Consider the following 15224-nt stretch of genomic DNA (forward strand, 5'->3'; position numbering starts at 1 on the left):
TGAGGCGCCGACGAGTCAGCAGGAAGAGAAGCTACTGGTGCAGCAGCAAATGGCAAGAGCTGCGAAGCAGAAAAAAAAAAAACATTTTCAAATTTTGTACAGAAAGTCCTTGTAGCTGTGGTTATGGAGCCCAGTGTCTCGATACTTCTCTGAAGCGAACACATTGAGCATTGTGTTTGCTAATGTGCAGGCCCATGTTACAGAGGCTAGGCACTGGAATTTTTCTCTGCTTATCCAAAGTGTGATCGCAAGGTGCATGAAAACGGGACGTAAAACCTGGCTGCAACTATCGCTTACCGATGTGAAGTTTTGCTTTATTCAGTAGCAGTGGTAAATGCTCGTACGCATTTACTGGCTGGATACCTTTTTTGCGAGTACTAATCAGATTACCATACTTTGTTAAGGCGCGAATTTGAACCTGTTGGTTATCCGTGAAAACAGCTAGCGCAAGCAGCAGGATGCCAGAAAGAAAAGGACACACCACGAGCACTACTAACAGCAAGGCTTTATTGCAACGAGGCAATAAATATGAAGGTTGCATACATTTAAACAAACAGAAAATAAAGAACCGCACTCGCGCCAGTCAAAAGTTAACAGCTATCTAAGAAGGCTATCTCTTTAGCCAGCAAACTGACAGAAGGAGCACTAACACAATCTGTGCCTCTTTTGTTGATTGCGAAGGTTTCTATATAATTTCTCACATGAGTTTTACCCTGTGATTCTACAAGACCCTGCAGTAACGCTGGTCTGGCTCACACACGCCTTCTTGGCAATCACGGCGATGCAGCAGCTTGAGGTTGCTCTTGGGGGCCGAAGATCTTAACAACCCAGCCCGCACCCTCAGGCGGTCATCCTGCGTCCGTCTGCACATGTTGCAGTTGCGATGACTCTTCCTGCTATTGCTCCATTGGCAATCTTGGCATTTAGGTGCGGGGCTAGACTTGGGCGTCGACTTCATCGAGGCGGCATGCTCTCTCATGCGGTCATTAACACACCGGTTGGTTTGGCCAATGCACGACTGCCCACATGAGAGCAGAATATCATACACCATACCTTCCTCACATGGTATGAAACGGGTCTTGTGCTTTTTACGACATTCCACCTTGTTTCGTTCATCTTTATTTATTAGTTGGCATAACCTGGCCAGCTTGTGCGATGCGGAAAAAGCCACTTGAACACCAAACCTTGTGCCAATCTTCTTCAGCTTCTGTACAACACATGGCCATAGCAAACCACCACCACCGGACCTTCTTCCTTTTCTTTTGTGGTCAGTTCACCATGTCATTCAGCCAAAATGTTTTCAGACAGTTTGCAAAGAAGGTGCTCGGGGAACCCGCCGACCTGAGCCAGATTACCTGGGTATCAGAGCTGGCTTTAAGTTCATGGTGACACGATCTGTTGAGGGCATTTTTCATAGCAGTGATGGCTAAGTACCACACTTAACCAGTTTGGAGTCAGCTGACTGGTAAGACATGAAGCCTTTCTTGGAATGGGGCGCATACCTCCAACACATATGATCCTCCTTGATCATCTTTACTAAGTTGAGAAAGCGGAGTTTTTTGTTCTCAGGAAGCTCATGGGTTAAATGAAAAGCACTGAGTGTGCTCTTGAAAACGTCCAGCATAAACGTGACATATGCTACTGCATCATCCTTGGAAGGTTTGAGAAGGACCAGGAAATCATCTACAAATCCTAACATTCTGGGGACGGGGAGTCCCTGGAATGCAGCTTCAAGCTTTTGGTCGAAGTGGGCTAGCAGGAAGTTGCTCAGAATTGCAGCCAGACAAGATCCAATGTAGACACCCCCTTTCTGAATGCAGATGTTCTCATTGAAGCTGATGATCGTGGACTTCCGGTAGAAGGACAAAAGTTCAAGGAAGCTTCTCATGCTGGTGCCGCATGCGTTCTGGAACTTGTTACAATGAAACGAGTCGATACCATCGCAGACCACTTCCCACAGAAGGTGTTGTGAAAGCGAGTATTATAGTTCTTTGACATTAACAGAGAAGGCATAAGGTCTTCCTAGATTTCTGAGCTCTTCCAAAAACCTCGAAACAACCTGCGGACTTCTAAGAAAGGATCATCCACCTGCAGCAGTAAGAGTGAGTTCTGCAAGTATCTGCCCAGGTGGAGCTCCAAAAGCCTCGTTCTGAGACGATGGCCTCAAATGGACATCCTTCCTTGTGAGTCTTAGCTGTAAAGAAGACTTACAGGCCGAGGTCACTGCTATCCTTTATGGTTGAGGCCAATGCTGTTAACCCCTTGGAATCGAACAACTTGATAGCTTGCCGATTCATCGTCTTAGGTCGTGCATTTACCAAGGTCCGAAAGTTACCAGAAATTGTCTGTTGCGACTTGAGTCTTATGCCGTGAGGACAGCGAAACCGCCTTCTTTGTCATACTGAACCTTCTTCAAGTTCACCTGTTTGAGCGAAGCCACCGCATTACGAATTTTGAGGCTACGTGCAATTTTTCTTCTATCAAGAAGGGCATCGTTTCCCTCCGCAACGCACCTGTTGACGTTCTCGAGGAGCTGGCTTTGGAGGTCCAAAGTTCTGTATGCACTCTCGGCTCAACAAGGCTGGGCTTTTAACGCTTGTATGAAAGACCACTTGTAAGAAGAACAGGCATTGAGATAGCTGTTATTTATAGAAGGATGGCATCTGCATTGGGTCTGCATTTCTCCACTTTTGTGTGGACTACGTTTGCTAAATTTGACTGCTGTTAGAGGATGTCAAAGACAAACCTGTGGTAAAAAAAAATTGATATGTTGATGTGTTAATGTGCAGCTGGGAGGCACTTTACACCTTCTGGCCTCCTCAATTTTAAACATTTGTAAAAGGTTTTCTACATGCTTTAATTACACTTCAGAACTCCCCCAACATGGGTCTTTGCATCATTGTGATTTCTCAAACTCACCATGAGCTTTTCTTTTTCAGTACGGGCTGGGCAATATTAGTTTTTTGGTTCTTTTCAAAACATCCGCACTAATAGAAGTATTGCGAACTGCATGCAAATCCAAATCACTTCTCAGGGCAGGTGAACTGTTACTTTTCTGGTAGGTGTGGAGGGGAGGGTTGCAAAGAGGCTTAAAAAACAGTATGGCTAAAAGCCCAGCTCTGCTCTAGTATGCCAAAGCCATACATTGAATTCTTGATTATGAAGAGGCACAAATGAATATCTTGCCAAAATCAAGTGCGTCTTTTCATACTTAGACACAGTAATAATCAGAAGCAGCTGCTTCACCTGTCGACTAGTTCAGCCCTTGTAGTTGCATGGCCAGAAGCTAACACTCAGGTCATGGGGTGGCATGGGGTTTTTTGGATGGAGCAGAATCCCAGCCATCAAAGTGTGCCATTTGAAGTGCAGTAAGAAGGGAGGGTAACTTGTAATTGCATATGGTTCCTTTAAGGAGCACATTCCAGAGAAGTTCTTCAGAGAGAATGTTGTGTAATGGCTTCCATGTGTAAGTCGTCCAGCTCACTCTGGCATAAATGATTTCAGAGGCTGCTTCAAATTTTTATTTTTGCATACATTCAGGTACACCATGCAATGACGTTTCACAATTCTTGAGTTTTGAGAACAGCTGCTGCAGGAAAACTGCCAGCACTATGTAGAAGGTTTTTGGAGAAAATAATTAATATTTTTGCTACATGAATTCCATGTGCCAAGCACCATGACTTGCTGTACAATGCGGAGGCCCTGCAAGATAGTGTGCCGAGTTTTGATTGGAGGGACCCTTTGAAAAGAGGACGCGCTGCAAATGCACCTAAAATATATATATATATATATATATATATCGGAACTCATTTGTAGTGGGAATACATTCAAAGAAATACTAGGAAATTGTACTTTTTTGTATTATCCTCACTCTCTTTCATGCAAAGCGTTTAAGCTTAGCCTTTGTTTGGTGCAGGAGTGGCTTGGACCTGCACGATGAGCTACTGCAGCGCTCTACGTCGGCCACCACAAGCAGTACGGCTAATGATGAGCAGCCACCAAAGCTGGATAACAAAGTGTACTTGCCAATGCACTTCAAGCGTGCTCGTGCACCGCTTACTTTTCCTCCTGATGAGCAGTGCAGTAGTTTGAAATATTTCAAAATAAAGTAACTATGTGTGTGCACATGTGTGATGCTTGTTTTTTTGGGGGGAAGCGTTACTGGGGCCTGAGCTTCAGTATGTAGCTAGTTTGTGGATGAAATGAGCTGCTGTTGCTGCAAAAAAGAAAAACGTCATCTAGAGGACAGTCACAACAAGAAATGGCAGCTGGCACATGACCTGTAGACTTTGCAGCATGAATGAGGCTCCAAAGCCAACATGGCTCCCTAGCCACCTTGACTATTTACTTTTTACAGCTCTAACCAACAGTTTTAAATATATACTTAGTTTCCAAACTGTCACTGCAGAGCTGGGCACAACTTGTCCCTAGGCGGTGAGGGGGTGCTGTGGTCGAAGCTTGTACCACTTTAGCGGTGCAAAAGGTTCGACTTCTCGTCGTCCTGTGTGCGCATGTGGGTTGTACACAAGTTGTTTTGTGTCGTGCATGCTGATCCTTGTCAGTGACTATGTGGTGTCTGCAAATCGTGGTATCTGCTAGAGGAGTGATTGCGTCACTGGGATGAGGAACGAGGTCAGTTGCAGCTAGTCCGTTGCTTTTGGTCTGCAAGTGCACATGAATGCAAATATCCTGTGGCGCGAGAACTCGCTGATTCATCGTGTGGTACTATGCGCTGTCGGCCATCCAGCATGCCAACTTGCTTTGTTCCTGGTTGTACCAGTGGGTACAGGGAAAACAAAGAAAGTGGCATTTTTTGGCCACCCAAGTGATCCCGAGCTTCTTCAAAAATGGTCTAGAGCAAGCTGTTTGGGAAGATGTGTAAAGTGTGCGATGTCCACTTTCAGCCTTTGGATATTGTAAAAACATACAGGCACATGATCAACAGCAAAGTCTTGGAGATAGAGCGGAGATCATGGGCACTCAAACCAGATGCAGTGCCAATGCAGTATTCAAACTTGCCGAGCTACCTGTCTGCTGAGATAAAAGGCTGATGTTGATGTCACTGAAGAAGAGGTGCAGAGCTGTCAGCCATTTGGTGTAAGTGTCCTGCAACCCCTGCTAACTGAACATGGAGGAGGCTACATCCAGAGCAGAGACCATTAGTCTTGTTAACATTGAGAATAGTGCGTCATTGCGGCTGCCGGAAAACTGGACCATGGCGATCTTGGAAGAGGAACCTCAGATGCACAGCCAAGTTGTATTCTATAACGCAGGAATGCAGGCAAGTGTTTACTCTGTCCTTAAGAGTGTAGTGATGAAAGAGGACTAGACGTATATCATTTCTGGCAATGGAAAGATTTTGCAGAAATCGCTGTTTGCATCCTAATCTGCTCACTTGGAGATGCAGAAGCAGTTTTTCAGATTGTCTACAACATGCCCTTCTGTTGTAGATGCATGCACAATGACGCTGATGGTTCCACCAAAATTGAAGTGGCAGTACTATGTACCACAAGAACAGCTCACTTTTAACCAATACGGACCGAGGAGTATGTTGTATATGTATTAGTATGACAAAGACTTCAAAAGAAAGCTATGTCTAAATGGAGAAGGTTCCCGTAGCAGCCTGGCATGCTCACAAAAAGGCTAATTCGTGCCACTGCCGCCTGAGAATGGAAAAGGGCTGATGTAGCTTCAAGCGTGAAGCTAAAGAATGCTTTCAGAGCAGCTCTTGACGGCATTCTGAAAGATCTGCCCGAGGCTTGGAAGATGGCCGCAAGCAGCAAGCAAGCAGGAAGCAAGCAGCGAAGTCGCCCCATGGGCATAGATACACAAGTCATTGGCTTATGGTGTGGTTATTGCTTAGGCTGAAAAGTTTAATGTTAAAAGACCTTGTCTGAAATGAAGATTTTTTCTTTGCCAACTGCAGCTGGTCTTGTGCAGCTGCTGAGTGGTCTGCTTTGCCAACAGATTTGCTCTAGAGAGCAACAGGTTTGCGCTAAGGGCATCTGCTTCATGCAGATATTGGTGAGTTTCGGCACCATGGGTTCCCGAGCATCCGCAGGGGCATCCCCGCAGGAGGATGATGGTGAGCAGCGCGTCACCACAGGTCCCAGCACCTGCACTTAGCCGTGCGTGGCTCAGCTAGCCGTCTCCGGGGAAAAGGAGATCCTGGTGCTTGAGCCGATGCCGAGCGTTTGGACCTTAAAGTCCCCTTGGCGGAAGCAACACACCACTTTGGCCCCAGCTTCCTGTGGACCGCATCTAATTGGCAGCTACCTTTTCCTGTGTTCCCCTTCATCTTTGGCTTTCTTATTTTCTTTCTAGCAACCTTCCTGCCTTCTCTCTCATCGACTTTTTTCTTTTTCCAGGCTGCGAGGTTTAACCTTGTGTGGTGAACTACCCAGCATTACGTCTGTTGTGTTATAATTAGGGTGTACAGCTGGCGAGGGCAGGGCTTGTTTTTAAGTTCCTGCTGCAACCCCTTGTTGGGCTCCATGGTGGGTGGCTGGCACCGCAGCCGAAAAACATTGCTCCCCCTTTCCCACAAAATGATCGCCCTCAGAAAAGAGTGTGGACTGAAGTAACGGCTCAGTTCATAAGCAAAAAACAAGACATTCCCGAAGTATCATGTGATACACGCGAAGAAACAGAAATGCCAGCCAGAAAAATATCCCTTTTCATTGTTTCTGAATCTCTGACTGAAGCCTTTGACCTTGGTTACAAGGTAACAAACTAGCCAGTGGTGACATACTCCTCCAGATCCGTGACCAAGCACAATATTCGAAACTTACAAATTTAACAAACTTTTGAAATATTGCCGTCTCTGTTATTGATTTGCATCAATAGCTGGACACAGTCAAAGGTGTTGTTTCAGAAAACGATTTCTTGAATCTCAATGAGGAAGAAATGTTGGAGGGTCTTAAAGAACAAAACGTCACTGAAGTCCACCGAATAAACATCCTTAAATATAATAAGGAAATACCTGCAAAGCACATAGTCCTGACTTTTGCCTATATTTATAGAAGTAGGATATTTGAAAGCAGCTGTGCGTCCTTTTGTCCCAAATCCTCGACGTTGCTTTAACTGCCAAAAATTCGGGCATGTCTCTGAGTTGTCGCGGCCGCAAAGCCTGTGCTAAATATGCATCACATGATCATGAATCCAAGAATTGCAACGCTGCACTACAACGTGTGAACTGTGAAGGAGATAGCCCTGCGTACTCGAGATTGTTTGGTTTGGTTTATGAGGTTTAACGTCCCAAAGCAACTAAGGCTATGAGAGACGCCGTAGTGGAGGGCTCCGGAAATTTCGATAAAACCATAAAAACAAACCAAAATATAACTTTAAGGGAAGCACGTTTGCGATTCAGAGACACAAGGCACATTCCTGCTCACAGCAAGAACAAATTTCGCTGATGTGGTGCGACAGGGCGGTGCACCACACCAGCCTTCAGCACCTGCCCAGGCCACACAGTGAGCCTGAGGCAGGGCCATCCATGCCCTGGGCAGACGCAGCGCAGGCTGCCCTGCCATCTCAAGAACACAAAGTGCCGGCCCACGGGTTGGCACCCCGCAAAACTTCCCCTCAACAGGGGAGGCCTTAAACTCACATGCCTGCGGCTTCTCCGCAGTCCTCCAGCACCTCCGGTGAGGTGATGGACATAACTCCTAGTCTGCCCGTGTTGCAGTGGTGGAACAGCTCTCTTGAGTGGAAAAAATACAGTGCCCTGATTATGGGCCCAAAACCGAAGTAAATCTTTTCTGTTTCCACCCAAAACGTACAAACATGACTCTTTTAATACAGTGGAACTGTAGAGGACTGCTGAAGAATTAGTGATATAACACATATTCTAGGGTCAATGTTGCCAGTAGCTTTGTCTTAAGGAAACCAATCTTGGTCCACAACACATGTAAATATCCAAAGAATTAGTGACATAACACATATTCTAGGGTCAATGTTGCCTGCAGCTTTATCATCAGGAGACCAATCTTGGTCCACAACACATGTAAATATCCGAAGACATTACAAAACTTTCCGAAGCAATTGCGAACAGGCAAATAAGACTTTCGGGAGGTGCCACAATTGTTGTCCAAAGCAGCATCCCTGCTCAGGAAATCACTCAAAACTAAACTTGAGGCAGTTGTGATTAGCATCATCAGCTACAAAGCAATAACAATCTGTTCTGTATACCTTCCTTCACATTTAACATTAACAGTCCCTGATCTACAACAACTGATCAATGAACTTCCAGAGCCATATCTGGTAGTTGGGGATTTTAATGCTCACTCCCCTTTTTTTGGGGAAGTGAATGCTGTGACTGTAGGGGCAAAATAATTGAAGATTTTATCCTCACAAATACTGTACGTCTTTTAAATATGAAAAATCCACATACTGCTCCCAAACCACTGGGAAAATGAGCTGTTTAGATCTGTCTCTTAGTTCACCATCTGTTTTTAGCAATTTTAAATGGGATGTTATTAATCAACAACCCATATGGCAGTGACCACCTTCCCGCACTAATCAGTTTAACATCTGCACCGGAAATCATATCCCAACAAAACCACGACGTTGGAAGCTTTATTCAGCACAATTTTTAGGTCAAAAGCCACTTTAGAAAAGTTGGTTTTAGAAAATCTCATCATCGATCAGATAAATGAAAAGTTCGTGAATTGTATCATAACTGCCGCACCCTTAGTGATGCCCCAGTCTTTCAGGACAGGGGTGACAAAATCGCCAAGTGTGGTGGACACAGGATTGCAGGGAAGCAAAAAAGACACAAAATAAAGCTTGGGGTTAATTTCCATGTACCTCACACAGGAGAAGCTTATACATTTTAAAAAGGCAAGAGCAAAAGCTTGGTATGTCCATAGGAGTGCTGAGAAATCCTCATGGCAGAGTTATGTTTCATCTATGAACAGACAAACATAACATCAAAAAAAATGAGAGCAGGTTCAAAAATTAATGGCAGTTTCTCCCCATTCACAATTCTTTTTTTTACAACACCTCGCACACGAACAAGTATAAAAGAACAGGCAGATATTTTGGGGAAACCCTTGGCTGCAGTTTCCAGTTTGTCTCATTATATGCAGTCATTCATAAAATAGAAAATTACAGCCAAAAAACAGACTTTCAACAAGTTGAGGTGCAAACCAAGAATACAACAAGTTAATTACTCTCAAAGAAATCAAGAGTACTGTCTGCCAGCAAAAAAACTGCTCCAGGACCCACTATGAAATGCTTGCCCAGCTTTCCCAGCTTGCCGTAGAAGCACTCTTGAATTTATTTAACAAAATATTCATAGAAGGAAAAGTACCTAAGGAGTGGAATAGAGCCATCACAGTGCCATTCCTGAAACCTGGAAAACCACCAACTTCCCCTAGTAGCAATATGTCAATAGCATTTACAAGCTGTCTCGTCAAACCTTTTGAAAGTGTCCTGAATATAAGACTAACATTTGTTTTTGAATGCCGCAAACTTCTTGACATCCATCAATGCAGTTTTAAAAAGGTATGCACAGCAACTCCTAGTTAGCCTCAAAAACACAATCAGAGAAGCCGTTATACACAAACAGCACTGTCTTGCCATCTTCTTCGATATGGAGAATGCATATGATACAACCTGAAGGTTTGGGATTCTCCACATAGGTATCCACAGCAGGATGTTGAACTGCCAGAATGACTTCCTTTCCAGCCGGTCTTTCCATGTACGCCTAGGCTCAACCCTGTCTAGGAACCTCATTCAGGGAAATGGAGTACCTCAGGGATGTATATTAAGCATGCTTTTATTATAAAAATGAATTCCTTGAGTAAAATAATCCTGAAGTTGACCAGGGCTCCTGTTTCACTTCAGAAATGATGAGAGAGCTCAATGATCTCTTGGCGGCACAACCCCTTGCCATCCAATGTGCAATGGGATGGTGGAGAAATTTAATGGAACACTCAAGCAGATGCTGCGGAAGCTCACTCAGGAGCAGCCCAAAACATGGGATTATATCGCTTCGCTTCTGTTCACATACAGAGAGGTGCCGCAGGCGTCTAGGGTTTTCTGAGTTGATATTTCGTCGACATGTGCGAGGACCGCTTGCAGTCCTCAGAGAGCTCTGGTCAAGGGAAGAGCTGGGAGAAGACACGAAGATGACATATGGTTATGTTCTTGATCTAAGAGAATGTCTCGAGCAAACTATGAGAGCAGCACATCAAAATTTGTTGCATGCCCAAAAATCTCATTAGAGATACTATGACAGGAATAGCAAGAAGCGGTATTTAAGGGCTGGAGATCGTGCCCTCATTCTTTTGCCAAGTAGCCACAATAAACTCCTGAAGCAGTGGAAAGGTTCATTCGTGGTTTCACTCCCACCTTCCTTCCTTTCCTTATGGCACGGTTGGGATGTCCACGAAATGTGAGAAATTACTGTGCCATTTCCTTTTCCCAATTTTCAATTTTCTCTCAAACCCAGACCGTCCGGGCTATGCCGAGCCGCTGGAGGCTGGCGTGCTTTTCAGAGAGTGTCCGCATGCGCCACCTGCACTTTCGGTTCTTTATCGTGCATCAGCCCACAGCTGTTTGACCTGGCTGTCCTGGTAGATGCGAGCTCGGTGAATTTTGCATCCAGTTCATGGTTTACACAGTCCTACCTGCAGTTATCTCCCGACTGCGGCGAGCACTCCAAAAGTATTTTTTGTTGTGCGTGCACGACGGTGTTTCGTACTTGCCCGCCAACTCTAGATAAAGGGTTCGTTGCTCTGTCATCGCTGTTCAGCTTGTTGCAAGAGCTTCTCCAGGGCAACGCAAGTGTGCGATGGTCTCGATTATTAACGGGGCAGCTTCTGAAGTACGCTTCATTTCACGACAGCCTCGGCTGAAGGGCCGCAAATAGAGCAGGTGGGTGCTAACGAAAGTTTGTCTTTTTTCTTTTCAAGATGCATCTCCGAGCTTAATGACAAAACCATGAAAGGTAGGTGGCGGCTATCCCTGCAGATCAGCCATATGTTCTCCCTTCTTCTTTCATATGGTGCTGCAATGCATGTTCAAGGAATTTCTGGCCAGCGGGGAGCCACAGTTTAAATGCCTTATGTTCTGTAGCCACCTTCTGTGTGTGCACAGGACATGCATAATTCACTGTGTTCATATCCTCTCAGGCCTGTCACTGCCAACTCAGTTGTAAGGCGATGGATGCTACAAGGAAGTCGTTTTATGTGTAGAGAGGACACCATTAGCCTTCAGCTGGCATTAGATCAATGACCATGGAAATATTTGTCATTTTACAACTGAAATAACTGCCCTGGTAGAATGCCTTGAGCTTGCATAAACACCTAGATTTACCATTTGGGATGCCTGTCCCTATCACAGTTTTTTTCAGCATGCTCCAACGAATTCAAGGAAGCTGCGGAACAGATTTTCAGATACAATAATGCATTCGTAAATAACAGGCAGTGCAGCCTTCAGGCGACTGTCATAGACGCTAAGAGGACATTTAGACAAACAAAACAAAGATGAAGCTGAGTCAGCAAGTCTTTTGGAGGAAAGCTAGCGGTCACTGTGTGGACCTCAAGTGGCAGTGTATGAACAATGCATCTGCTGCTATATCCAGTTTCCAGTGCAGCTGCATGCAAGTAGCATATGCAGCACTTACTGCATCAGTGAATCCGCTACACTGTTTTCATTTGTTGCTAATTAATTGTTTTGTAAGTGTGCTAGATGTTCATGTATGTGAACCAGTAGCTGCCAATGTGGTCACTCCTACGAGCATTAGCTCTAATTCATTACGTTTCTCGATTTCTTGGGGTTAGCTACCACCTCCCTTCAACGTGAAATTTTCGAAGTCTGAGGAATTCAAGATCGTGGCCCCCATAGTAAATTGATATAGCAACCCAAATGGTGATTGACTGGTGACGTCATTAGTAAATCGAATTGGTGATAGGTGACATCACTGATTTTGTGATGTCGTAATTAACTAGTCACATGACTACGTTTAATCGCTTTTAACTCAGTAATTAATAAGGCATCATAAAACGAATTATTTATTTGGAATCCTCTATATGAGTAGAACAGGTTAGGCACCAAAATTAACTAATGAACTTAATATTTAGTCATGGTTATGCTTATATTTAATTGCTTATAATTAACTAATCGATAACGTCATGATCTAACTAATGGATATTTGTAATGGGCTTGACGAGTAGGACATGTTAGACACAATATTGTCTTAAAAGGTTAATATTTACTTAAGGTTAGGCTTAACATGGCAGCCATGTCATCAGCACTTGGCAACTCACAATTTCATACCACATGGCAACCAGGCACCTACCACCTTGAAGTAAGGAAAAATGGCCCTCCAAAGAGCCGAAACACTTTTGAAAATTGAATAACTGTAAAAATACAAGGCTGCTGTCGGGTGACTGTAGCTGTATTGATTGCTATATTGAAACATAGCTGCCACGAGCACACACACACACAATGAAAAGGCACGCAGCGCAAAACACATCCGCCGTAGCGCCGACGCTGGCTTGGGGAGCAGATATCACAGGTCTAGATGAAATCCTAGCGATGTCATCACTGGTTGACCTCAATGTGGTGGCAGTATTCCCGAATATATTCACCAAAAATTTTTGCACCTGCTTGTCGTGCAGCATTTTGGGTGGTGCCATAGAATTTCTCTTTGCTATATGTTTTAGTCAAGTTAAAGGTTAGCTTGCTAAAGGGGTTCGGAACGATGACATATGCACCTTCAGTTGCATGCTTTAAGTCATGATTGCATCCACCAAGATATTGAGACTGGAAAGCTGCTGAACCCTTTCCTTTCCTCAAAAACCTTTCTAGCTTTCCTCAAAACACATGCTTTCGCATTCCTCAACTAAGCAGACAAGTGCCCTCATAATTTTTTAGGCCCAAATTGGTAAAAAATATTCGACCTCAAGGTGCCAGGCGCCCACTCGCCGTAAGGTATGGAAAAGTAGCCTAATCATGTGGCAATACATTACATGAACGATAGATGGCGCTACCGAACAGCTAAGGCTAGTTACTTCAATGCATTCCAGACAGTGGTGGCATATTTTTCTGCTACAGCAGGAGCCCTCACTAGCTTTACTCATTCCAAGAGTGAGGTTGTTAAAAAAGGAGCCAGTTTGCACAGATAAATTTATCCGCACGTGCAGAGGCAGTGAGCTCCCTCCTCCAGCTCGATTCTGCCTTCACCTAGTTTATGCAGTGAGATGCAAGTGGTATGGCGAAACGCATACTTCCATCATTTCCACATGTTCAGAGCGTGCTGTCAGTTAAGTTTAAAAAAATTTATTTTTGATAGCTTGCCTGCAGGGTAATTTTATTTTGGGGTGTGTAATTTGGGATCTCCACATTTCATGATATGCTGTTATTTTGTAAGCACTTTTGGCTACATGATTTACTCAGAGAAACACCAATGTGCCCGTGTAATTTCTTGCCTTCAGAATGAAAGCAAGAGATTTAGACGTGTGCATATTTGCACTAAATTCATAAGCATACAGTGTGCCGGACATGCTAGGCTCGGCCTCTTGTATAGATGTGGCATTTGTGGTTGTGAGAGCACCTTTATATGTGTTAGTGTCTAAAAAAAGGCTTTCTCCAATGTAACTTGGCATGGAATAGGCCACTTCTTCTCGCAGTCTCTTAAGAGCATCTACAGTAACATGTATAAGGCAACATGCCCTCAGATATGTCGACGTCTACAGCAGTTGCCTGAATGTAACAGGAATCAAGAGAGCTCCTCATCTTGATTTCCTTTGTGATCAGAAAGCCCAAGTGGACCCAAGTTGATAGCTCGCAAGAGCATTGTGAAAGCAGAAATGTGGAGGTGCTACAGAGCGGGAAAGAATGCCCACTGTGTTATTGGCATTTTTGCCATTTTCCTTTATGCCTTTTGTCATCTGAGCAGTTTTTCTGTAGGTAACGTATAGACACAAAGAATTGGACCTTGGGCTTCAATTCCTAAACCCAATTCAATCCAATTCAGTTCTTTAATCCTCAAATCAGCAAGGACTAAATTTATTTTAATATGTAGTATTTTGCCATTATTAGTGCTGTTGTAACTCTGCATTGCTGGCAAGAAAAGTTAACCTCCAGCGATGCGCGACCCCCAAATGGAGCAGTGACATGCTTGATTTATTAACACCCTTCCATTTATTCATTACACTCCTGTTTACATGTATGTAACAGCTGAAGTTTCTGTGGCATAGGAGTGTAGCTTGGAATTGAGATATCAATTTACAGGTGTGCACCACAATTCTCAATTTCAGTACACAGCGCTCATTGCTCCCGTGATTACTTAACCTTTGTAGTGGATCATACGTGATGACATGGTACATGTACACCTGTGGAAAAGTAGCATAGCTGACCCCCTTTGTTTCAAAGTGCATTTCATTTTCATTGCAAATTTACTAAATCGTGGATCCTATGTTTGTAAACACAGTCTTACTTTACAGATAGAGTAATGTTTGCTTTTCTAGGCACTGGTGGTGGAAATGAAGGCAGCAGAGTGTTGGAGAGATCAGTTGCCATCGCTAATCTGTGGCAGTCGTCAAAGTAAGTTAGAATCTTGAGCTTCATTCACTCAACAGTTATCCTAGTGGGCAGGTCAGTGCAGGCATAAGTCATGAGCAGAAATAGGGCAACTTGAAGTCCATATTCACCACTCGAAGGGAAAGGTGAGAAAGCAGAAGGTATCTGGGCTCACAGATGTATTTTCACGAGTAGTATTTCAACAGCAAAAGAGGGATATCATTAGAGGACAGAGACAGCGGCCACCAGCAGCCAAGTGTCCAAGGTGAGTTGTCCTGCTGCAACACGTTACAGATTAAAGGGCCTCAGAAAGGGGCTCTCAATAAATTTGCCGTAAATCTGGGATGTTAAAGGATGCTGCTTGACAAATATCCTCCGGGAAGATTTTTTTTTATTGCGTTTTGTGGGAGATCAATTATATTATATGCAGTCAAAATTTGAGCTTCACAAGTCTTTGCGCCTTTCCTTCTCTGCTTATCAATTTTCGCATGCCAAAACCTCGGCGCTCCTCTGCCAGCCCCATCCACTCAGGTTCTCCTCTGCCTTCGCTGGCTGCTGACATGCGTGGAGTGGCTGCGGCCGTGGTAGCTGAGTGACATCTGAAAGAATCTGGTGCGGTGAACCAATGATAAACCCCGACTGCTGACATCACTTGTACGACGTGGTGTCGTGTCCTAGGTTCCGCACGAAAG

The 15224-nt window shown here is 44.3% G+C and overlaps 1 protein-coding gene across 1 annotated transcript in view; it reads left to right on the forward strand.

The window, feature by feature from the left end:
• LOC149353981 (uncharacterized) overlaps window positions 1–4123 on the forward strand; it is a 102529-nt gene extending 98406 nt beyond the window's left edge. The window contains exon 14 of the mRNA XM_089575898.1: window positions 3917–4123. Within this exon, the coding sequence (XP_089432024.1) occupies window positions 3917–4112 (196 nt within the window). The 3' untranslated portion in view covers window positions 4113–4123. The remainder of the gene's footprint in view (window positions 1–3916) is intronic.
• Window positions 4124–15224: the final 11101 nt, after the last annotated feature.

Source organism: Amblyomma mixtum, chromosome 3, assembly GCF_055824585.1.
Source record: "Amblyomma mixtum isolate Tamu chromosome 3, ASM5582458v1, whole genome shotgun sequence".
Taxonomy (NCBI): Eukaryota; Metazoa; Arthropoda; class Arachnida; order Ixodida; family Ixodidae; genus Amblyomma; species Amblyomma mixtum.